The sequence below is a fragment of the Rhodamnia argentea genome, chromosome 11 (assembly GCF_020921035.1).
Source record: "Rhodamnia argentea isolate NSW1041297 chromosome 11, ASM2092103v1, whole genome shotgun sequence".
Classification (NCBI taxonomy): Eukaryota; Viridiplantae; Streptophyta; class Magnoliopsida; order Myrtales; family Myrtaceae; genus Rhodamnia; species Rhodamnia argentea.
The window spans coordinates 579480-605570 of NC_063160.1; the positions used below are offsets into that span (position 1 = coordinate 579480).

General features: G+C 38.7%; 2 protein-coding genes across 5 annotated transcripts; one reads left to right on the plus strand and one right to left on the minus strand.

The window, feature by feature from the left end:
• The first annotated feature begins 1818 nt into the window (after positions 1-1818).
• On the plus strand, positions 1819-11467 carry LOC115755898. Of its 2 annotated transcripts, XM_048272299.1 has the most exons (13): positions 1819-1940; positions 2530-3927; positions 5029-5036; positions 5599-5774; positions 7115-7175; positions 7283-7381; positions 7852-7946; positions 8202-8315; positions 8957-9024; positions 9710-9820; positions 10283-10514; positions 10979-11065; positions 11420-11467. In XM_048272299.1, exons 2-13 carry the CDS (start codon positions 2600-2602, stop codon positions 11432-11434), a joined length of 2394 nt encoding a protein of 797 aa, XP_048128256.1. In that variant the 5' UTR covers positions 1819-1940; positions 2530-2599; the 3' UTR covers positions 11435-11467. The 2 variants fall into 2 exon arrangements, with proteins under 2 accessions (XP_048128256.1, XP_030551346.1); XM_030695486.2 differs by lacking the exon at positions 11420-11467 and having other exon boundaries at positions 10979-11401.
• A 4638-nt stretch (positions 11468-16105) lies between these two features.
• On the minus strand, positions 16106-22899 carry LOC115755900 (CCR4-NOT transcription complex subunit 11). Of its 3 annotated transcripts, none has more exons than XM_030695488.2 (12): positions 22516-22898; positions 21002-21112; positions 20241-20324; positions 19637-19690; positions 19378-19523; positions 19077-19227; positions 18872-19009; positions 18169-18261; positions 18014-18087; positions 17774-17915; positions 16778-16856; positions 16106-16428 (listed from the first exon to the last, which is right to left on the minus strand). In XM_030695488.2, the coding sequence occupies exons 1-12, from the start codon at positions 22669-22671 to the stop codon at positions 16328-16330; spliced, it is 1329 nt and encodes a 442-aa protein (XP_030551348.1). In that variant the 5' UTR covers positions 22672-22898; the 3' UTR covers positions 16106-16327. The 3 variants fall into 3 exon arrangements, with proteins under 3 accessions (XP_030551348.1, XP_030551349.1, XP_030551350.1); XM_030695489.2 differs by having other exon boundaries at positions 18169-18240; positions 22516-22896; XM_030695490.2 differs by lacking the exon at positions 16778-16856 and having other exon boundaries at positions 22516-22899.
• Positions 22900-26091: the final 3192 nt, after the last annotated feature.

Here is a 26091-nt window from a genome sequence, read left to right on the forward strand (position 1 = left end):
TCCTAAACTGGTATATATGTGACAAATTTACCATAAACTAATTCTTTTGACCACGAAATACCCTAAACTGGTAAACCTATGACAAATTTACCCCAGTTAAATTGATTTAATATCACGAAAAATCTTAAATTGATAAATCTGTGACAAGCAGATGGTCAAAACTCCATCTTGGTATACCTGTCAACTGTCATGTGTCACCAAATCAACGGTTTGTGAGTTAAATTTAACGAAAATTAACGGAGGGTAAATTTGTCATATGTGTACCAGTTTAGGGTAAATTTGTCACAGGTATACCGGTTTGGAGTTTTATGTGGTCAAAAAAATAATTTGGGGTAAATTTGTCACAAGTGTACTGATTTGGGGTTTTCCATGGCATTAACCCCCAAAAAAAAAAGGCCATATCTTTAAAGTAGTGCCTTTTAGTATACGATATACGTGTGATACCTCCAATAAACAAAAACTAAACATGTGAAATTCTTAATTATGATAACCAAATCCCACGTAGAATCGGAGAAACGAGAGAAAAAAGGATTGGAGCCATCAATTTAAAATTGCAAGGGAAATTTTCAAATGAGGGTTCAAATTGCCTTCTTTTTCTCAAATAAGTGTATGAAGTGGATATTGTTATAAATAAGGATATGAAGTGGCCATATCAATCTAAAAAAAGAGCTCGACCCACCAGTTAGTTAGGGCATTTTCATAATTTGCTCTTTTTCCTTTTTTTCTTTTTCACTTTTGTTTTGTAGTTTAATTTGATTTAATTAAAATTAGTTTAAAATTGTATTTTGATGAAAACGCCCTTGATCATCTGAAATATTTAGTCGATCGATGTGGTCAACTCCTTACTTAAAATAATCATGGTCACTTCAAGCTCTTATTTGAAATTGTCATGCTACTTTAGGCCCTTATTTAAAATAAAGTTCACTTTAAGCCCCTATTTGAAAAAATGAGAATAATTCAGGCATCTATTTAGAATTTTCTCAAATAGAGCCGCTTATAAGCCCGAGCAAGGAACATGAACTTTCCCTTATTAGAATACTTTCATGCCATTACTCCTTAAATATGTCAAAGATCAAAGATTTAGTGTATCCAATAATCACGGAGCACGATTTCTGTACTTTAAGGTCGGATGAAAAGTTGTAGTGAGGAATATCATGAGTGACTTGAATTCTGATAATTTATTTTTCTTTGTTAGTCAATAAACTCAAGATTAAATTTTCACTTTTGCACTAATAATCACGATTATTTAAAGCCCATCAAACAATCGGGCCGAATATACGGTCCACGTGTAAGGCGTAGTCATGACGTGGCTAGAGACGAAGTATGACACCGGATAAGTATATTTATCGTTGTCGGATCATCTCTTTAGTAATAAGGGCGTAGAGACAAGTTTGAGATATGATTCGTAATGGAAAGAAGGGAAACTAGATTGCTATTTTCGGACTATGAAACCGGTTATCAGCTTGGACCGCAAGTGAAATAGGGATCGTACGCATCGAGATTTTTTTCTTTCTAATTTTTTTTTGTTCATTTTCTAAATTTCAATTATAATAATTCTATGGACAAAATCGTATCTTTTGCTACTGTTTTACCTTCAATTTTTCTTTCCCAATTCGAGGGATAGAGAAGAATAAAAACCTAATAAATTAATTCCACATTTTTGTTTTATCACGCATTAGGTTTTTTATTCACTATCATTGTGACATTTTAATTTGACTCCTCTGGAAAAATGAGGCGCACGTGACGAGAGCGAAGCGCACGTGACTCCGTTTCTTCGAAAGAGGAGAGATATAAAGCGAGAGGCGCATTGCTTATTGCGTCTCTGCGTGGGTCTCGTATGGTGGTGAGTCTGCGTTCTTGTTCTTGGCCTTTCTCTTCTTCTTCTTCTTCTTCTTCTACTCCATTCCTCTGCACAACAGTGAGCGAATGTGAAGGCGAAGGTAAGCCATTCCTCTCTCAATTCGCTGGTCGCTGCTTTCCATTTCCGTGTGCGTGGGGTCTCTGGGAGCTTGGCGTTTCTTCTGCCTGCGATTCTAGCGATCTGAGAAGCATTATCAACTTCAATTTCCACTTGTTTTGGGTTCCCTTTCATCCGATTCATTCATTCATTCTCGATTTTTTGTTCTTTTAGCTACTTAGATGAGGCGGTCGATAGAGGGTGGATGCTCGATAATCTCCTGCGAGCATTGGCATTGCGTCTTATGAATCCCTTTGCTTCCTCTGTAAATTTCGTTGCTTTAGGCATTCCTCGGCTCCAAATTGAGAGTATTTTTCGGGAATGTGTTAATCTCGCTCTTTGTAGTTTAATTTAGTCTTGTACCGCTGGTTCATGTGATCTTCCTGGATGATTTCGAATTATTTGCAGTGTGCCCTTGGACTCTTGTGTTAACCGGCCCCCAACATTTCTTTCCAACTGTTTCAATATGTTCTACGAGCTCCACAGTGTTGTCTTGCTCATTTCTATTCTTTTGCTCTTAGAAACACTACAGTGCATATTGTTTTGATTTTGCTCTTATTGTCATTTTGCAGTGTTGGACTTGAAGCGGTGAATCAGAGTAGCCTGTTTGCTACCTATTTTTCTTATTGTTTGCTGCTAATTATGAGTGGAGCTCCTAAAAGATCTCATGAGGAGAGTGGTCATTCCTCTTCAAAGTACACCCATGAAGATCTTGCCCCATATCCTAGGCTGATGTCTGCAGTTTCTAGCGAATATCATCTGTCCCACGACATGGGCCAGGAAAGTCGAATGGCGAAGATCCCCAGGACAGAGTCTCGAGATACCGATAGAAGATCACCCCTGCATTCTGTCCTTCGGATGCCATCCTCCTCACTGGATGACTCGCATTTAGATCATGCCGCTACTTCCGAAAGCAGGTTGGAAGCTAGGGATGCAAAGGATGGCAGAGATTTCAGGGTTGATAACCGGGATCCCAAGCCCGAGGTAAGGGAGTCGTATGAGACGAAGAGGGACTCCCAGCATATGAGAAGTGAAAGGGAGGGGAAAGTTGAAATTAGAGGCGATGATGGTAAGAAATTGAAGTATGAAAGGGACAGTTATAGTGATCCTAAGGTCGATGGAAAGGTGGAAAAGGAAAGCTATGGTGCTGGGAGCAGTCACTTGAATTGGAAAGAATCAAAAGATTACCACAGGGGCAAAAGGTATTCTGAAACACCAACTGGAAGCGTGGACCCATGGCATCTTCAACGCAATAATCCACCTGGACAATTTGAGTCTGTTAAGGAAGATTCCACAACTGAAGAGCGGGGTCACATGGAAACTCATGAGGCTGTTGGTGAGAACAAAATTGACACTAAAATTGATGATAAGCTGAAAGATAAGGATAGGAAAAGGAAGGATGCAAAGCACCGAGAATGGGGTGAAAGAGAGAAAGATAGAATTGATCGAAGGAGTAGTATGCCTAGCGCTGCCGATTTCAAAGACCCTGCGAGAGAAGAAAGAGAAGTAGAGAAGGACAGGAAGGATCCGATAAAGGACAAGGAAAGATTGAAGGAAAGGGAGAAGGATCACCAAAAGAGAGAAACTTGGAATGGGCTGGAGAAAGAGGGAGTGTCCTCTGAGAAGGATGCTGCAGATCTGCCTGTGAAAACAACGGAGCAGGAAACTTCAGTATCTGACTTGAAAAAACATAAAGATTTTGATGTCTGGAAAAATGGTGACAAGGATGCTAGAGAAAGAAAGAAAGAGCGAGACACAAATATAGAGGTAGATAGAACTGAAAAGCGTGGTAGAGGATATGAAAAGGAATCAGAAGATGGATGTGCAGATGCTGAAGGGATGGAAAGGGAAAGGGAAGTGTTTAATTATGATGGAGTTCAGCAGCGAAAGAGAATGCTTCGACCTAGGGGTAGCCCTCAATTGTCAAGAGGTGACCATCGGTTTAAATCCCGTACGCAGGATAATGAAGGGTAGGTATTAGTACTTTACTCCTGCTGATTTTAAAGCATAGTTTTCAGCATATAAACTTTTTCTGCAACTAGTCGTATGAATATAATTGCAAAAGTTATCCTTGATTATCCTTCCGCATGACTTCAGTTAATCCAAAACCATTTCCTACCAAATTGAATTTGGTTACTATCAAATGCAAGTTGCTTATCATGTGGTAAACCACTAAAAGGTCAAAACCACCTTGGCCAAGTTATATAAGTGTCTCACCGCTAAATTGAATGTAATTTTTAAATTCAAACTGCTTACTCTTTTATCAAGCTATTCGCTATTGTTTAGTTCAAAAATTTCCTAGAATGATGTCGAGTGGGAAATAGGAGTAGACAGACTGACATGCTTTTATGTTTGGGTTACTTCTGTATGGTCCAGCATTCATGGATGCTGATTAGCTTATTTAGCTCTTTTCCCACTTACAACTCGGAAGCTCTGCCTTTTTCCTGCTCTCCTTATGAAAAGAATGTTTACAATTTATGCTCATCCTTTTCTAGAAATTCGTTTCCAAGAGAAGCTCCAGGGGCAGTAAACCTTTTTCTCAGAGGAAAAGTGCTCTGCCTAGACAATCTCACTTCTCTCTCTCTCTCTCTCCACACGTGTGTGGAGGAGCCTTTGAGCAAATGCTCAACCTGTAGGCATTGCCTATTTATAGGATCTGGAGTGGAGCACTTTATCTGGTGATCACCTAAATTGTCCTTCACTCTAGTTACCTCGACAATGTTCTTGAATTCAATTGAAACAAATGATTCATTTTCCCCTTAAGCACATTTTCCTTCTTTTTATCAGAAGTTCCTGTTTGTATTTTCCCTCGCTTTTAATATTCATATCTTGGGAAACTTGCCAACGCGCATAGTCTAGATTTAGTTCTTTGCGATGGATATTACTGGCATTGTCTGTCTTGCTTTGACACCTTTACCCAATAAGACTATAAGAGGCCTTTTGGATATTGTAATTGCATCTTTTTACTTTAGCATGATAACAATATTAAAGATCATGAATGTTTGTCCTACTAATGCGTGTTTTGTTGATGAACATTGCATTCTAACACTCTTCACTTCTCTTTTGTGCAGGTCTCAAGGTAAGAGATCGCAATAAATTATATTGAGCTTGAAGAGTTTTTGGTGAGCGGTTCCAAAGTGGAATTAGAACATATGATCAGCTCTAATACTTTTCTTGTGGTGGATAATCAGTAGAGTTCACTGTTACATCGTTTATGTTTTGGTACTCTGAATCCTGAATTTAATGTCTGCTAGGCTTGTCTGTTTTGCTTGCATGAAGAATTTTGTTTGCTTATCTATTCTGTTGCAAATCATATTTCCTTGGGATTTATGTTTCTGTAAATTTGATATGCCATTTTTTGTTGCATTATTGTGTTTAGTAGCTTGAAAGAATTAGGGCAATGGTTGGGTAACTTATTTTGTTGCAGTTCAAATTTCTGTGTCTGGTCTCTGTTAAATTGCCTTTCGCTGCGTACTTGCAGACTGTGACTTGTCATTGCATTTGCGGTGAGCGTAGCGGGAGTTATATTTTTAGTTCTTTATGTGAATGTCTCTTCTTTTTCTTGCACATGATCAATGCAACCTGGGCTGTATTTCTTTTGTTACTGTTGTGCATATAAATTTTGGCTGTTGTTGTTTCAGGGAAGTCTGAAGTTTCCTCTGTCATTTATAAAGTTGGTGAATCCATGCAAGAACTGATAAAGCTGTGGAAAGAGTATGAATCATCTCAAGCAGATAAAGATGCTGTTACCTCACCTAATGGTCCCACTCTTGAAATTAGAATTCCAGCAGAACATGTAACTGCTACGAATCGCCAAGTAAGATCCATATGTTGGTGAACTGTGTCATCCTCTAGCCTTTCCTTGTCAATTGGTCTTACCAAGACCTTATGTGTGTGACAAATCATGTGCCACAATCATTGTGGCAGTATTCATGTTAAGGCTAACATCTCTCTTCCTACAATGCATTTGTCTCCCGCTACCTTTTATTCAATCTAAGCTTTACTGCATGCTAAGCAAGATTGCGGAATCCTCTTTTTTTGCCCTTATGTGATGAGGAATTGGTTGCCAATAGACCGGATGCCTTTTTGTTTTAAACAGACATCATAAAGTTGGCTCCATTCAGCTTCGATGCTAATTTAAATAACTTAATGCGTTTCAAAAATCATGTATGTTCAACCAGAGGAAAATCAGTTCTTTTGGTACTTGAAATGAATTTGCAGTATAAATTGTATGAAAAGGGATTTAATTTTCCAAACAGTTGCAGAGTCGGCTAGCTACTTTTGTTTCCTTTTTTCTTTTTTGTTGCCCGGGAGAGTTGGGTAGCCACTTAAGAGAAATTAGGAAATGCCTCTGGTGCGCAAATTCAAACATTCATAAAAGACATTTACCTTTCTTCAAAGGAAAGAAAGGCAGGTAAACAATGGTTTCCATATTTATAGCTAGTATGTTTTGAAGTTGGTATAGAGGAGCCTCACCAAGCAATTATTAGGCCCACATAGGAGGTTGGATTGGGTTTCTACAGCAAACAATGTTATCTTGAAAGTCTTGTGTTAATAAGATGTCACAAGTGTCTATTTTAATTGATTTCATTTGCTAGTTTCCCACTTTTTGTGTTTGTTCGCTCTTCCTCGTCCCGGATCTAGTGTCTAAGGTGGTCTAGACAAGTCAAGAGCAGGATGGGTATTCATATTAAGGACTTGTGTTTGTATTCAACTAACAGTAAAGGAAGCTCGACCACCCTATCTTGAGCCATCTCCTGACTCTTCCATGGGAACCTCTTTGTAGAGTAGACACTTGCCTAGTTGGCCCAAGACTATTCTTCAGCCACCAGTTCCCTCAAAAGGGACTCTCTGTGTTGTAGTCTTCGATTGCATGGATTATAAGTTTCTTCAATATCAACTTCTGCTTTGTCAGAATCTCTGTGTACACTAACTTCTGAAGCTTGCCATTTGTAACGGCCTTTTTCTACTAAATAATTTGTTCAATTGGCCCTCCAGTATTTGTATATTTCTATTTCCTGTTTGAGTGTTCTTCCACTGTGTTTCTTTACTTCCAGCATAAAATGCTCCTTTACAAATCATCTATTGGCCTTCTGAGGTTGTGTTTTATAAATTGGTTATGTCATGTTTCTCTGAGCTTCTTTTCATATCATGTAGGTTAGAGGTGGCCAACTATGGGGGACCGACACATATACATATGACTCTGATCTAGTTGCTGGTACGAGGTCACTAGAATCAATTTAAGTTCCGTGCCTAGAAAACAATAATACGGATAATATCATATTCCATGGGGAAAGTAGGATTAACATGGAATGTTGTTTTTAGTTCTAATGCACACAGGTTATTGCCGGCCCACGGCTTCTCCCCCACCTTCTGCCATCCAAGAATTGCGCGCGACTATAAGAGTGCTGCCTCCTCTAGATTGTAAGTTCATTTGAGCCATACCGTGCTTTTGTAATTAGCTGCTGTTTTAATCTGAGAAGGTACTAACATGCACACATTCAATCTATTTTCTTTCTTTTTTGGCTTGATCACAGATTGAATAGATTGAGTGGCGGTTAGACAACTATATGTTGTGATCCTGTAACTGGTAAAATGAAAATGATTCCAGAATATATAGTTGTGCCCCTGGAATTGGCTATAGTCCGTGTTTGTTTGTATTGCCATAACAGTATTCCTCTTGTACTTTTCTTTCTACATTAAAAGATTTTTGTTCTCCAATTTCCATGTACTTAAGTAGTATCATGCTTTTTTATACTCATTTTAGGAGACTTAATTGGAAATGTCATTACATATGTATTCTTTTTGGTAAAAGCTCTAGCTATTTTCTTGGTTGGATCATTAAACTTGTGCCAGATCAAGCTCTGTCTATCTGATTCTGATTGATCTTTTAGGTTACATTTCTACTTTGAGAAACAATGTGCGCTCCCGTGCTTGGGGTGCTGCAATTGGTTGCAGTTATCGCGTTGACCATTGCTGCATTGTGAAGGTAAAACCTTTTTCTTCATCATCTTATTTTTCGTTCGTAATAAACAGAGAGTATGATGTGATATAATTTATTTTCCCAACCATTGAAGATGCCAAGCTCCTTGGTTGCCTGTAATTTTTTGGAGCTTTCATGGTCTGCAGATTAAAAATTCTGGAGTGATCAGATGGAACACCTTTTGAGATACTTCAGCTGTCCTCTTAGTTACTGTTTTACTCTTTCTCAATAGTTGCTATGTTTTGATAATGTTGTATTCAGAAAGGAGGTGGGACAATTGATCTTGAGCCTTGCATAACGCATACATCGACAGTGGAGCCGACTCTTGCTCCTGTTGCTGTTGAACGGACCATGACTACAAGAGCTGCAGCATCGGTATGAACCATCATAATTTCTCAATTCAGATGTTTAATTTAATAGTTGTTGGGTGTTAATCCTATTGAAACATGCATTTCTTCTGCAAGGTGGTATTTTAGGGTCTAAAACCTTGTCTAATGAAACAATATATCGAAAATTAGTTTGAAGTTGTTTGTCTTTCTGATGTTTTTCAAAGATCGTTTCTGTTAAGAAGTAAGGTTGGGGACAGGTCAAGTGGAAATCATATCTTCTGACCATGTCCTGTGCTGATAAATTTTCAAAGCATATTGGATTGTGCTTGATTTGTTTGTCTGACTAATTGTTGAGATTGATAATTTTTGGGATTAGAGAGGCCACTGGAGATGGTTAATCAAGGATAACAAGACAAAATAAGCTTGTTAAAGTGGTTTGGACAAGTGAAACAATGACCTTGATATTTTTTTGCCAGAAGATGTACATTTTGGTGGGACTGTATTGAGAAAGGTACATGAGGAAAACTTCCTAGGGATCCACTTATTAAAAAGCTTTAGCTATTGTTGTCAGGTGTTGGGAATTGCAAATTCAATTTCACGATTACCATTGAATTCAATGTTGAATATATCTTATTATTCTCTATATGCATGCTAAATAGCTAATCTGTTATAATTGGTTGTCTTTAGAATGCACTGCGGCAACAAAGATTTGTACGAGAAGTTACAATACAATACAATCTCTGCAATGAACCTTGGTAAGTTTTAGTTTCCCATTTGCTATTTCCGGCAGTGTGTCTTCTAGAGAGTTGAGCCTTTCAAGCACCCATATATTGGAATTTATACCTTCTGTTTTGGTTTAGCATGTCGGAGGAAGCTGCCTTGTCAATTTTATGCATAAGTACACATGTATACTCTCAGTTTCTGCGTTGGCTTGAAGAGCCCCATGCTATCATCACTTCAATCTCACTTTTGGAGCTTATTTTGGTGGAACCCCTTGACCTTTTGACCGACATGTTTTTTGTGTTGTTACCACCCATCACATTCATAAGAGGATGGGGATAGTCCATACGGATCTCCCTACACTCATGCAACTACATGTGTGAGCAGAGGAAAATCGTGCAAAATATATTGTGGTTCATGGGAAGTATACCATATCACATTTATCCAATTTAGTCCATGGTTAAATGTGCACCTAAAGAATAAACCTCGCCATTGCCTAAGGCTTCATGCTTAAAATCACCAACATTCCCATTAATAAAAAGTTAAGGCTAACATGCTTGATAGGTTATATCTTGTAGGACGAGGACCTGTTATGTATTTTGTCCTAGTTGTGCATGCTTAGGTTATTAACTGCTCAAGTCTATGTGTCTCTATCTTGCTTGCTAAGATTCCGTTCATTTTTAGTGGTGCTTGGATAGATGACAAGTGCTTTTTATTCAGGATTAAATATAGCTTGAGCATTGTCGCGGACAAGGGCCTAAAAAAGCCCCTATATACATCTGCACGTCTGAAAAAAGGAGAAGTGCTGTATTTGGAGACACATTCCTGCAGGTATCATATTTCTTGGAGAGTATTTACTAACATCATTTATAGATGTTTGTTGAAAATTGACTATGCACGCTAGGATAGTCTATGTTAAATCTTTTTCCTATCAACTGCCTTTCTGGAATTTGAAATCCTTGCTTCATGGAGTTTGTTTCACGTGATTGGTACTGCGTGTATCTGTTGTCCTTGGTCTGATAAGTGAGTATGGAGCAGGCCTTGTTGCCTGGTATACGGGGACTTGTCTACTGAAATTTAAACCTTAGTGCCAAGACTGTGTTGCTGATTCTGTTAAGAGACCTTATTTCTCAGAACGTTCAATGCATCTATGGTTGGCTTCACTTTTGACTACAAATTGCAGAAAAATATAGTAATGACTTAAACGCTCAGGCACAAAGCATAGTTTCACTTGGATTATTTGTTAGAGATGCAACTTTTGAGCGACTTTTTGCTCTTGTTGACTTATTAAAGATACGAGCTGTGTTTCACTGGAGAAAAGATGGTCAAAGCTACTACGACTTCTCAAATGCATGAAGCTGAAACTGAGAAGTCCCAAAATCACCACTCACATTCCATGAATGGAGAGAGAAATGACACTGAAAATACTGTGATCGATGTGTTTCGGTGGTCTCGTTGTAAGAAGCCTCTTCCCCAGAAAGTTATGCGATCAATCGGAATTCCTATGCCCCCTGACTATCTGGAGGTATTATTACTCTTATTATTAATATTGTAGTTTCCTTCTTTTGGATTTTGCATGTGTGCTTTGCATTTCTTGGACTTGGAAGATTTCTAATATTCTTCACCAATTTCAACATTCCAGAACGTATCCCCTCTTGTTACAGTAAGCTTAGAGAAATCACATGCTCTTCTTCCCTCACTATGGCTGTCACATAAAGTGTTGCTTCACGTCACTTTTAGCTGGTTTGTGTAACATTTTGCCAAAACTACATGTCTCATTTAAAATAGAATATTGCTAGCTATAGTCTGTGAATGTGAGTGTTCCTTGGTTCATGTTTTAATTCAGATGCCAGTCAAATGATATAAGTATGCAGCAGAGGTTTTTGTTTTTGTTTTTTCGGTCTAATTCAGCAGAGTTTACTCTTTCCGAGGGGAAAAGAACAATAGAAACCAAGCTTTAACATTGATCTATCTACCCTTATTGAGTAGGTATTGGAGGAGAATCTGGACTGGGAGGATGTGCAGTGGTCGCAAACTGGGGCTTGGATAGCTGGAAAAGAATACTCATTTGCTCGGGTGCATTTTCTGTCATTGAATTAGCCCTGGTTGTACCATGTTTTATCGCTCTGTCCTTATTTTATACACTTCCTGGGGAGACTGCGGATCATATTGATTTAAAATTAATTAGCAAGCGTATTGGTCCTTACTGAGTTATTTTGTGGATAAGATCACTAGAAAAGCTAGCCTGACCACAAATTAGCCCTGTAAATATTCAGTATCGTGGAGTCATGTAGGTTTGGCGTGTTATGTAAACCATTTGTTTGATAAATCGATAGTTAAGTCAGTTTTCATGTACTGGAGTTCTGTAACTATCAGCAGAATGTTGGAGTGAATGCATCCTTTTTCTAATCTGATCGCTTTTGGTTTCAGGCTCACTTATGTTGAGAATTGACATCTTTTGAATGTGATATTGAAGAACCACTTCATATCATTGGCCCAGCGAGTTCAGTCCTCTATTTGGTGCAATAGCTTTGGTTTCTGGTCGATTTTGCTAATAACTATCAGTAAGTTTTCGACATTTTGGGTCAGTCCATGCTGTACCCACGATGGAACTTGCGAATTGAGATCCTCCTAGTCATGCAAGAAGAATGCCAGTTAGGCTAGTGGTCAGGAATTTGAAAAATCGAAAACTACATATACTAATTGGGAAGTGTCATTCTTACCTGAAGACATATCGAATTGTTCTCCAAATTCACATATGAAATGTTTTTTCTTGCTAAGTTAAACAAATTTTGGTCCTCTTCTTTCTGAACGTACCTCGACAATAACATTTAATATAAAACATGTTTTACTGTGCTGGAATTCTTTATGTTTTGAAAAATGATGTGTTGCGTGTCGGGTGTTGATGCTACTTAGAATAGAAAAGGAAAGTGACGTTTCATTTCAAGACCTCTAAGTGAAACAGAGATCACGCGAGAAGATACAATGATTAGGAGTAATGTTCAACAGCAAGGGATCACGAAAAGCTCATGCTTTGTCCTTCTCTATTTTGGATCAGCAAGAAAAGACATAAATGGGTAGATGTGCAATGATTAGAAGGCAGATGCTGGGAAAATGTGGTAATTACCGATGAGCAACTGGCAGTGCATTGCGAAAGCGGCATTACAGAAGTCCCTGAAACATAGCATCACCAACATCTGCTTTTCCTCAAAATGCGCAGCAGCTCCTTTGTTGTCCAACACATTAACCGAGGCCTTCTCTTTTGGCACCTGAATTTTTCCGACGGTCTAAGTTAAAAAATTGAACATTCGAGATTCCCGATCGTGGGCCTTTAAATTTCACATTTTCACAAAATTGGCGGAAGGTTGATTTTTGGGCCAAACCAAAGAATTTAACCTTTGATCGGCTTTTTTTTTTATTGGATTCCATTAGTCTCTAATTTTATTTTAAGCGTATGATTTAGCGATTTATAAATTTTAGATGATGGCGAATCCGCTCGAAAGAAATTTTAAGCCGATCAATCATTTGGGCAATGTCGAGGATGGAGGTTCACTCATTGGGATGGGATCCTCACGGACGGACTTTTCTTCTCGTTTCCCCTCACCTCAGCCTCAGCCTCACGGTCCACCGCCCTCCTCCGCCCAACACCTCCATTCGCCTCACTCATCACCACTCCTCCTTTCATCGTTGCTCTTTGCTGCAGCTCCATCACCAGCCACCACCGCTGTCCCACGACCTCGCCGCGGCTTCCCCTCTCTCATGATTTCTAGCAAAGCACCACTAATCAAATGAAGCAAGATTAAATAAAAGATACGAAAGCTAAGAAATTAGAAAGTGTGTTAGGAAATTGCCTTCACTTACCTTTTTAGTGTAATAAGTGCTTTTAATTGTTTGATTGTTGGTTGCTTTTTCTGCCTAATTTGCATGAGTTAACTAGATTTGAACGTGTTTGCTTAGATGAATGTTAGGACTCGATGCATGTTTTCGATGGCTAGTTTAGGAGGGCAAGTAGAATGTGATTAGGGGGTTAACAATGCTAGTCTACTGCCTCGTGTATGCAAGTGAAGGTTAGTCGTGGTTGACCTCAGTTATTGGACCTTTAGTAATTTAGAGGGTCGTTTGATTTCTCGTTTAATTGAGTGAACTTCACTTCGCTGATTGGCTACTTTGTTGAATGGCTTGATTTCATCTCCGCAGCTGGACACAATAGGATGGGGAAAGTAGAGCATTAGTTTTTAGAGTCATAAAGAGTTAATCGAAAGATCTTTCTCACCGATTGCACTCATTCGCAGGTTTTCTTTGTCGATTTCTATCGTCAAAGTCACTGTCGATCGACATTCTCCACTATCTCCAAGCTTCGTTGTCCAGGTCTCCGTTCTCTCCTACATTTCTGATAGCACTGTCCAGAATGCTCCGCGCTCACGCAATACTTCTGTGCTGGCGTTGAGATGATGCGTCTAAAACCATTATTCTTTGAGTTTTATTCGTCGTTTTGTGCTCCTGTTGCAGTCCATATACCGCCGATGAGATGAACCAGGTAGACTCATTCTTCTCTTTGTTGCTCTGATTTGGTGAGATGTGTAACCGAACCACGTCCATGTAGTTCACGTATATATTGTTTGACAAAACGTCTCGAAGGCATAAATCAATAAATAATTCAGTACATTGTCAGATTTGAAAACGTGTTGATATGAATCGTTTCTCAGCAGTTAATTTATTAAGCACATAGATCCCATTCGACTCATTGTTTCTTTTACTGAATTTGGCTTTTTGTTGTTTGTTATGTTCTCCGAATTGGTGACCTTCTCATTGTGAACAATGGCAAGAAAATGAGTCATATTAGCTTTGATAGATTTTGATATACGGATAATGTCTAGTGATATGTATTGGGTTTAATTTTGATTTTGATTTTGATTTTGATGTTGATGTGGGTATACTTCAATAAGCCCCCTGGTGTTTGTGGTCCAGACCCCAGAAATCGATCCATGTTCAGATCCGGCCTAAGGGCCCGGCCCAAGCCCCCATTTTCTAGAAACAAAATAAAAAATAAAATTCAAAAAATAAAAATAAAATAATTGGAAAATTAGTTAGAAAATGTAAGCCTTACTTTTTGTTAGATTTTAGTATTAGAATTAGTGCAATTTCACTTGCTTAGTATATATAGGGATTAAGGAATACATTTCATTTTCTCTGGTTTAGATATAGGAAAATTAATTTCTTTAGAAAATTAAATTTTATTTGAACTAAGCTCGTGTGGTTATTGTCGTGGGGCTTAATAACAAGCCATGTTATATCCTTTGCCAACTTGTATTTGGTCACTTTACTGCACTATATTTTTACTCGTCCTTTCACTATTATCTTTGATGAATCGGTTGTTATTCTTTTACATTGCTTTTCTGAAGTGTGATTTGCCTATTTTAGTTAAATGGTTTAGGTTATATTTCAAGACCATAAAAGAAAAGATAAACATTGCACGGACACTTAACGGACGAGAACGTAAGGATTCATAATTTTGTAAAAAGACTGTCTAAACAACTTAGTTGACAAATAATCAAGTTTCGGTACCAAGATTACCAGTGTAATCAACTTATTACGTAAATCAACTGGCGACAAACATTCATATCAACATGTTTTCAGATATGACTACTTCATGAACTATTTTTTGGTTTATGCCTTGAGGCATTTTGTTAAATAGTATGTACACGAACTACACGAACGTGGTTCTTCCACCTCTCACCATATCAGGGCAGGAAAGAGGAGAGTGAATTTATCTGCTTTATCTGCAGCAAAGGGACTGCAACAGGAGCTCGAGACGACGAATAAAAGTCGGAGGATAACTGTTTTTGATGAGTGCATTCTGGACATTCTGGTCGGTGGCGGCTACGATGATTGAAATCGACAAAGAAAACCCTGCGAACGAGAGCAATCGATGAGAAAGATCTTTCAATGAACTCTCTAGAAAACCAGTTTATGCATGAGAATCCTAAAGCTTGTTAGCAGCAGAGAGGACGGTCGTGTGACCTCACCGGATTCTACTTCATTCCTTTTCTCATTTTCCTCTTCGGAAGCAAGATGGGCTCTTCCTTTTTCTGGGCTTTTTATATTTATTATTGTCTATTTTTTGTGAATTTTTAGTTGTATTATTACAAGAATTTTTATTTTATTTTTTTACTAAAATTCAGTTGTAAACAAATCTCTCTTTTCTTTTCTTTTTTCTTTTTAGTTTTTGGTGGGAAGAGTTCCTTTGTTGATAATTCCACTTTTTGGTGTTTTTGAAGATTGTTGTAATGGGAGAATGATAGAAAATGGACGGGATGGAAATTTGGATGGAAGATTGGGAAAAATTTACAAGTCTCATGAGACGAGAAATAGGAGAAATTTTGAGAATATGGGTATTTTCCACCTCATTTCCTCGTCGAACGCTTCCTAACAAAAGCCACTTCTTTTGCTAACGGAGTTTGTTATTGGGGCATTGCATAGTTATCTACCGTGTTGCAGTTTCTTTTACTTTATTAGGAGAGAATAGACGGTGCATGACCACGTTATGTCGGAAATTGCGGTATGCACTATAACTCATTTTAACTAAATTTTGCTTATTCTAGCCACAGACCACTCAATTATCTAAGCAATCGAAGCCTAGTTAATATATTATAACAAAGAAATGGAAAAAAAATCGTAAAACATAGACGGTAAAATGGGAGTCGTTGAAATTGAGGGCAGTTGGGGTGATGGTCGACGTCATATTATGGGGCGGTCATTAAAAATGAACATACTGATCGTGAAGGTTGCGCTCCCCCGATCACTGTTATGGAAGGGCGGGCGGTTACAGAAGCGCGAAGGTGCTCAAGATCCCCATAGAATGGTGCCAATAACGGTGACGGAGATAAAATGAAAGCGATTTGGTTCGCCCGGTTGACATGTTCAGTCAAGCAGGTTATATAATAAGTATGAAGTGAAATGTAGGTGTTTTTGCACATACTCGAATCGACCTTATATATAACAATATGCTCCATAATTCAACACAAAAGAACACTATCACGACCCTCCAAATCGCCAACTGCAAGGCCAATAACATTATCACCTTCTGCTATTTCGCTAACATGATAAACTCCGTCATTTGTGATCAATCAAAGTGCAAGAATGGCTTTGTTTGGCTGAACCAATCAATGGTGCCACAGTACCTCAAATAATCGTTTTTGCTATTACAACTAGGGAGAGAGAGAGAGAGATATGCAACTTTTCCTACAAATCTCGCAATGAACCATCATTATCTACAACATGCAACTTTTGGAAGAAACTAAGAATTTTGATGGGTAAATAGAATTGCAAAGGGAGAATCTATCCTTCCATGGTTTTGAGAAGCCTAAATAGCCCAGCTGCCTCCCTTATCCGTGAAAAGTTTATGCAGAAGGCTTGGACTTCAATCAGGATCTCCTTGACTGCCCAAAATCATTAGCATACAGAAGAAGGCAAAAAACAAATCATGTAAGAAATAGATCAACCCACCAATATCGTTCTACATGACTATAGCAGGACGGCATAGCCAAAACAAATGGCATGCATATCTCGTTCCATCACAAGGACTTTGGTTCATTGTAGAAAATGCAAAACAGAGTGCTCAATCTTGACCCGCATTACCGAAAAACATTCGTATGTCATTATCCCTGCAGATATCAATTTCTGCAAACCCACGCAGAACACACAGGATTCCTCCTTCAAAGGAGCCAACAGAAAAGAAACAAAGGACAATCCAACGCACGAAGAAAACGAATAAATGTGAACACGTACCATCGATGTGATTGTTCCTTATCAAACTCTGCAAGAAAACACATACAAGTCTAACGAGTCTATTCTGCATGTATTTGTCCTGCCAAAAACATGAGAGGAGCTATAAAGACGGTAGTTAAAATCAACTGCTATCTTAGCTATCAGCATTTGCAGAGAAAGAAACAAGACAGAGAGCTTCATGCGCATTGCTGACTGCGCCAAAATTTCTTACTCCTTGCACGTTGCCACATACTAACATCTTTTGTGTTGCAAGTATACAGTTTTCATCACCCAACCACAAAATGTATAACAGGCTTCAAAACATCAGAGGTAGACTATTGGACATCCACTTCACCTGTGCTTCCACCAGCCTAATCAACAGTATCAGACATACAGTGTACTACTACACCGTATATCACTAAAAGAACTAGTGATTAGGACGAATGGCATTGCTCCATCTACAAACAGAACCATTCTATCTAGTGTCAACAATGTTTATCAGACACCAGTACACCTACTAGTGTACTACTACACTGTATATCATCAAAAAAGAACTAGTGAGATTTACTTAAATGACATTGCTTTTTCTGTAAAACTGAACCACTCTACCTAGTGTCATATCGCAATTCCCTTCAGTGTTGATGAGACATCACAACTATCCAGCAAGAATAGCATTTCTTGATTATTTAGTAAGCTAAACTGACTAGTCTAGGTCTACCGATCACATGCACCTTCCCATGATTGATAATATCATGCTCTCGCCAGCACTGACCAGAGTCCAAAATCACTGCCCCAAAAATTCTTTCAATTACTTTATTTAATACAACTCTGCTCGCAATGCATAGCCTGTTCTTCTAGACACTCCCATCCTCGTCTTCACTACCACTCCACCGATCATCACACATTCATCTACGGATCCACAGACATGTTTCCACAAGTAAGTTCAGCATCAACAATGAACTAGCTCAATAGAGAGGGGAGAGGAGAAGGAGAGGTGAGGAGAGGCCAATGAAGTACCTTTATGTTCTCGCAGGATGTTATACAGTTACTTATGTACAATCTTAAAAATTCGGATGGCAGTTTCACAGCTTGTGTAAGTCGGTTCACAACTTCCATAGAGTGCAGACTCATTTCCATTGTGACAAGTACTGTAAAGTACCTGAACATCAAAAGCATATTAAGCATGACAATTGGAACATCCATAAGCATTCACTGGCTAAGTAAAAGAACAGATTCAGCCTAGCTGCTTAAACATACTCTGTAATTTCAGGAGAATTTATCAACTTGGTGAGAACCTCGACAGCAATGAGAGGGTTATTTTCCACCAGATCCTGATAACAAAACCAGATACTAAAAATCCAAGTTCTTGCTTACACTAATGCCAAGAAACAAAACCACAGAAAATCACATACTGGTAGCTTCATTGGTGTCAGTCCACAGTGATATACAAGCTTTGGGTCATTGGCCAACTCCATCATTACTTTCTGGCCATTTAGAAGATGAGCCTTAAGTCATCAATTATACAAGAAGCACAGATACAAAGGGCAATTCAGGTATAAGTGTAACTGCATACTGAGCAAACCCTCAAACAGCCACAAAACTGAAGATATCAAATAAAAAGTACTTACACGAATCTTGAAGACAAATTGAACCATTCACAGTAATTTCTTCCCAAATATCAAACGGGCCATTAAAAAGTAGTTTCCACACCCAAATCCTCACTTAACAATCTATGGGAAAGAAATACTGAGCAGCATCCATTCACAAGGTGGAAAAATAGTACAGTTCAAGATTACTTGCGACTTTGATAGATCCCACTTTAAACAATCGTATTTTTTCAGGTGGTGGACTTATATACAAAAATGTTCAACCAAACAATTTTCCAGAATCTTGAAACCCCCTCAACTTCATCCCTCAAAATTGGGAATTGGTGAACCACACTCATTCACTAAGAAACAGGAAAATTTAAGAAAATCCCAGTAAACAACCCACGACAAAAATCCAATCGAAAAATAGGCATGCTAAGTAGTAAGTACAAACTAGTCAATCACCATGCAGGAAAGATGTGGTCTCTCAGTATTTGTTTGACATAGTATTGAAAAGATAACCAAGTACCTCTTGTTGTGCAGGCACAAGTGGTCCTTTTGCAGCTTTTGCAATTAAATCCCTAACTGCTGCCCCTCTGCTAGTATCGGCACACATCCCATAATCCCAAAGAAGCTCGTGGTTGTTGTCAGGTATTAGCCATACTAGCTGAAAATGCATTGACAGATGAATGAATAGTCCTCCAATTAATAATAGCATATCCTCCACGTCTTACCTCCCCATCCTGTATTGGAAGCCTTGGAGGCCGAGGTCTGATCCACTGAGGACCCAATCCTTCTAGTGATATATTAGATAGCAACCCGGCAATTGTTTCATCTCTATCTCCAGACCCAAGCTTTGGTTTGGTTCCGGGTAGCAGATCAAACCTAGGTCATGAGCTCAAGCCATTAGACAAAGGCAAGCAAACAAAGTTATATTAAAAAGAAATCCAATTAATTCTGAACTCAAGAACTGTGACTAAAACTTTTACGAAAACAAAAGATGCTGCACAAATTCTTCGGACAAAAGGGACATACTCTGGTGAATTTTTGTCGCATCCAGATGGAACATCTGGGTCTGGCATCACATTGTTCACTTTTGTATCCTTGAATAAGCAGTTATACGATTCAGAATGAGCACCATCAAAATACTGCTGCTGCAACTGATCGAGTGCTGGGAAAGTCTGACGATTAATAGGAAAGAGAATACATGATCTGTTAGCAGGTGCAGGACATTCCATCGTACTCATCAATGTCTCGACTAAGAAGATACATGAAAAGCGAGAACACAACTTACATGCATCAAGGGATCAAAACCTTTCACATAATCTGAAGCTGACTGATTAAAAAACTGCAACAGAGACATTGCCGTCAGATATTAACGCAAATGCGTGAATGCACCAATCAGCACAAATTCATACATACCATGAAAGATGAACGGACTAAAACATTAATGGGCATAACTCAGTATGTGATTTAATCGCTCTCAGATAAAACATCCAAGTAGTATTGCTATATAAATAGGTTTTCCCTAAGAGAGAAACTTCAATGAGATAGGCCAACTTAATACAACATAAAATAGAAAACTACGAACTTTTTTAAGCAGGTACTTCGAGAATATTATAGGTGCGCACACCTAACAAATAGTTCCCAAACTGTTGAGAGTTTCATCATTGCACAAACTGTATAAGGACTTTATCCATTGGACTTATATAAACAACCAGAGAAGTATATCAGATAACAGATGTCTCTCCCGGCCACAGATTCACAGAATCAGCAACAGAACAATAGATTGGGCTGACAAATGACCGTTGCACTAAATTAGGCAACCTAGCCCAACAGACAGCAAGGATATTTTTTGTTCTTATTATTAGATTGAAATGTCGAACAGATATTTTCACCTCTTTGGCAATGCCAGAACTTGATTCCAACAACTGGACGACAAATGCCCTCTCAAATTTTTCAGCACCATCATCACATGCGGCCTGTGCATGATAATACACAAGAGATTGCAGGATTTCATTACACAGAACCTTCGTAGTATCATAATCAACTTCCAAATGAGACATGGTAACTGATCAAGCATCAAAGATAAATCCACTGTAGAAAGAGATATAAGTCCAAAAAATCTGTTCAAGGCTGTACCACCAACACTTGAAAATGCGAGTATAGATCATTCAATATGACATTTTATCTCGACCATGAAAGCTAAACAGTTAAAAAAAAAATACATTTTTTACAAGGTTGGCACTATCTTCAAATATTGACATGCTCAAACCTGCACTACGTACTATAGCAGCAGATGCTCAAACGACATATTACAAAATCAACTTTTTTTCCTGCGAAAGACAATGGGCCACCAGCACCCATAGGAAACACTTCTCTCCCATCCCGCCCCGAGGTCTAAGACATTGTAGATTGTTTATTTAACATGTCTCCACTTCAAGTTTACCAGATTTGGCAAAGCATCTTTGCATTACGGAATTGTCAATCAATTATCATGGTGTCACCAGGTTAGATATACTGCAGGATTCGCGACTCGATAATAAAATGACATAATCCTAGAATTTCCTACAAGCATCAGAGTGAAAAATAGCAAGCAGACGAATAAATAAGATCCTGCAACAGGAGCATCAGAGTAAAAATAGGAAGCAGCACTTACATTTACAAGAAAACGTATAAATGGATTTGCAGAAAGAGAGTGTGAAGCATATGTCTGATGCAGAATAGAGAATGCCACCAAACGTTCGGTAGTTGAGAGCATGATCTTGTCCTGCTAGGACAGGATATCAGTGGGTAAGCAAAAAGAAACATAAGAGCAGTAGGAACTCAAAAGGTACCACTTTTGCAGTATAGACCAAAGTTAACAGCCATAACAAGAATTATTGCTTAAGTCTCTCTTCTAGCTGTGGTGTTCTTGAGAGGATAGACACACAGTTTGGCTATTGTATAGGGTCAGAACTCAAAAGGTACCACTTTTGCAGTATAGACCAAAGTTAACAGCCATAACAAGAATTATCGATTAAGTCTCTTCTAGCTGTGGTGTTCTTGAGAGCATAGACACACAGTTTGGCTATTGTATAGGGTCAACTGAGGTCTCGGCTTCTAAAACAATGCTACCCGAACAATATAAGCCTAAATATTTTGGCAGAGTCTATCAACGATATCAAATTGCAGCTGCCCATATGAAAGGTCCAGTTGCTGCTTTTCTCCTTTTTGAGCAATTCAATGCATTTCCCCTATGGAAGGCAAATTTATCACCAGTCTAGAAAAACTTCAAATTATGAAGTACTTAAATATAACGATCAATTTTCAATTTCAACTAATCAAGCAGGAAAAGGCATTCTTCAGAGGAGACGAAGAAAAAAGAACTTTGCAGGTTTTGTAAACTAATTACAAGCACTAGTTTCACATACGAAAATATGGTCCTCCAGACTCGGGCAAGTCTTGTGTTGCTCCTAAAGAGAGAGAGTGAATCCAATTTTCCATCCTGTTACTGTTTCACATCCGGTGAACTGTTGTGTGGCCACTAAAGCTGCATCCAGCATCCATATGGCTGGACCAGGATAAACCATTCAAAAGAAGAAATTTTTTTTTGTCTTGCCAGGTTTATTTTCACTTTTCTTATGACGGCAGAGAAGGGAGATATACTGCGCACTGGTCCGATTCCAATTGAGATGAAGATAACAGCATTCGCCAGCTGAAAATTGAATCGAAGGCCTTTTCACACTTCACTTAATTACATAGGAATCCGACCAAAAGAATGAAGATTGAATAAGCGAGCAATCTCTTCATTTGTCACTGTAAGCCATCTCCTATTCACGATACAGAACAGGATACCAGAGTTTCCGATCAACAATTCCAAGCCAACAAATAGTTCGTTGCCAATTGTCTCCGGCACCACTCCGTATCACATGCATAAAAGGCGAAATTTTGCCAGAATCGTCTGCAGCCGAAGAACAAAGCCCCCCAAAAAACCCTAGCCACGGAATACCATTATCGGAAGAGCTTAAGGACAAACTCTACGGGCGCACCGACCGAAACGGCCCAAATCCACACGCCGGACCAAAAGGCTACACCACCAAACAAACGCGCAAAGACTAGCGAAATTCCCGACAAAAGAGCGACCCTTCCAACTCCGTAAAACGGGGCGGAGGGAAGAAGAGAAAGAGTTACCTCCAGAATGAGATAGAGAGAGGTGCAGAGAGGGAAGCGGAGGGAGCGAGGGAAAGCGGAGTCGAAGTCGGCGAGGATCTCGCGGAGAGGGCGAGAATCCTGCTGCAGGAGCTTCAGGAGCTTGTACGAGTCTTCACCGTTCGCTATCCCGATCATCGTCGATCTTCTTCCTTCTCCTCGACTTCTTCTTCTTCTTCTTCTTCGATTGGCGACGCTCGCAGATAATGGGGACGGAGAGCGGAGATCTGCTTCGCACGAGAGTGGACTGGCGACACTCGACGCGACCCGAGTCTTCTTCTCTTCGGGAGTTATGGCGGTGATGCGGAGTTCGATTCGCAAATGGAGAGCTCGGCCAACGGCTTTTTCTCTAGTTTCTCTCCGACTCCGAGTGGATTTTTCACCTTTTTTTTTTTCACTAATTAATGAGCCAACCAACAATAAAATAAAATAAAAAAAGATTAATTAGTCTCAGAAAATTCTCAATTTTACAACATTCTAGATCAAGAATTCACGAGTTTCCCGTGGATTTTGGCTAAGTTTTCAAATCCACAAATAGAAATCATTTACTTATACTATGGCTCTCGAGAACCAATCAAGGACCGACATGTATTTCTCTTTAACGGTACGGTTTTTTTTTTCATCAATATTAATGCAGTGCTATATTAGCAAAGAGATTGACGGTCCATTTAATTGCGATAATGGAACAAGATCGCAATGCAACGGACTGTTCATTACGTTGTGACGGAATATACGTGCAATGGCTGTTTTTGTTCTTAGTATAAGCGATGCGGTAGCTATCACACCGAGTCGCAAAAAAAAAAAAAATCGAAAAATGTCACTTTAAATTTAAGTAATATAAGCTTAAGACGAAAGGGGAACAGAGTCTTTTGAAAACGATTATTACAATTCAATTGCCATGAGTAATGTAGAAAGTCTAGGTCTAAGCAATTACGAATCTGCAAAAGTTGTTATTATTACTTTTTTTAAAAGCCCGATTTCTTCTCCAACTCCCAGCAATTCGAACTCCCTGTCTCCCGATTTTCCTCATCTCCTTTTCGATTTCGAAATTACCTAACTCAACCCATATTTATGGAGCGCGAAATATCGAACATCGCATTTTTAAGAATTTCTTTCGATCATGCGTGCGATGGCCCGTGATAAAAATGTAAATATGAACTATGCTAATGATATATATATTTTTAAGGGTCGGATCGGTCCTCTAGTTTTCTTATGTAAAAAAGAACAAATTATTCAAAATTTGGGGGTCAACAACCGATCCGGCTCGCATGCGATTAGACCTGTCAAAATAAGTCGTAAATCCATTTCTTAACTCATATACTATAAAATAAATTATTATATGAATTAGTTATATCCAATATTGCACGAGCACAGAAAGCAAACTATCATTTTCCAATGTTTAGTAAGTGTAATTTCTACGTCTAGTAGACATTGCTGGCCAAGGCACAAGTGACCAAACGGGGACTTGAATTTCATGGTTTGTATATCAAGTAACTAATATCAATCTCTAACCACTAATTAATTATGTCGGTGGAGCACCGCACCACGAATCCAATTGCCGACAGGATGCTCCTACCTACCCACGATGCCTGGCCTTACAAGAAAATATTGGCTATTGCTTACGTGGTCCCCCTATTCATTCATCTTGCGACACGTGTCCCTAGAGGACTGGCGACACTTGACACGACCCGGATCTTCTTCTCTTCGGGAGTTGTGGCGGGGATGCGGAGTTCGATTCGCGAATGGAGAGCACGGCCGACGGCTTTTTCTCTAGTTTCTCCCCCGACTCCGAGTGGATTTTTCACTTATTTATTTTTATTTTATTTTGGTCGAAGGATTTTTTGCTCTTTTTTTTTTTAAAATTTTTTTCACTAATTTAAGAGCCGACAAAAAAGAAAAGAAAAAGATTTATTAGTTTCAGAAAATTCTCAATCTTAGAACATTCCAGATCAAGAATTCACAAGTTTCCCATGGATTTTGGTTAGGTTTTCAAATTCACAAATAGAAATCCTTTACTTATACTATGGCTCTCGAGAACTAATCAAGGACCGACATGTATTTCTCTTAACGGTTCGGAAAAAAAAAATTATACTACTAATAGTAAAAAAGGCCTCTTTTTTACCACGTAATAGCCATTAATGGTCGTTGGTCCAGTCTTCGAGCAGATTTTATATTTCAAGTCCGGGCCAAGCCGAAATTTAGAGGTCCCGCGTGATGGTGATGAAGCACAAGATGGTCCGACCCCAAAATTTTTGTAGCCCAATAATTCCGATAAAATAAACATGATATATATTTCGCTTCCAAATAAAAAAAAAAGATATTGAATTCTTCGATCGAACTTACTATCGATAAACCATTCAATTTTTTTTTAAAAAATATACATGGCGTGTCATTGAAAAAATGACCCCAAAATATGCCGAAAGAGTGGATTTTCGAGGCTGAAAATGGCCCACTGCGCATTTTGACGTTTGGCCCACGGTATAATTTTGAATAATGACTTTGGGCCCAGCCTTTTTTTATGTTTTGGGCCAGGCCTACAGCCTTGTTTTCCCTTCGAGTTCTTGAAGAACAGTTCAACATGATAATCTGACAAACGTGTTATGCGTGTTGTATAACCCGAATTCGTTCTCGAGTTTCGAGTATCCGACACCGGTTAAACCATCCTGTTCGAAATTTTTATGTACCGAAATTTGACACGACACGATTATTGCATAAGAGAGTGAATTATCGGGGCCTGCTCTTGCTCGAGATCCACATAACTGATCCTCCATGAACTTTAAATTGAACATGTCGCATGATATTGATTGGACTAGACATGCTTAGAATCACGAGCAAAAAGAATGAGAAAGAGAACTAATGAACAAAGAAAATCAATACCGGCATTATGAAATTAGTCTGAATCAATTGAAATAGTTCGAAAGAAAAATCTTGAACTCCCTCTTTTTGGATAAATGAATAGAAAATTATATGCCTTGAGAATAGCAGGCGGATCGATCATGTTAAAAATCGAAATTATACTTACTAAAAGTAGTAAAAAATTTATTGCGTGTGGTAAATTCTCTTGTTAAGTTGGTGCAATGGTTTCTAGATTAACCGGTAATCATATGAATTATGATGAAGCATTAAGGTCATTTTCTCTAAAGTCTCTTTTATGTTTTGATTGAGATTGAAAACAAACCCAAATGTGATTTGTCTTCAAGACCTTTGCAAGCTCTTACCAAGGATTTTCTTCAGAACCAAGCAATCTCCTTCCTTCTTACTTATGTCATTTTCTCTAGTCTTTTGGTACATAATTTTTTTTTTTTGGGTCAAAGAGTTTCATAATTATTCTCACCCTAGAGTTTCGGCCCTTCATTACGTTGCCGGATGATATGGATAGGTCGTAGAGATGGCCCTCGCCGATTGGCGATCTTGAGCAAAAGTTTTTACGCATCGAACTTTTATCTACCAGTTAGAATTTGTTGAGAATAAAAAATGGCTCCTTTTTAAAGGTCCAACTTAGCTCGACTAAACTTGTCCAGTTATCGCATTTCACTTGAGCCTTTTAAATTTCATGGC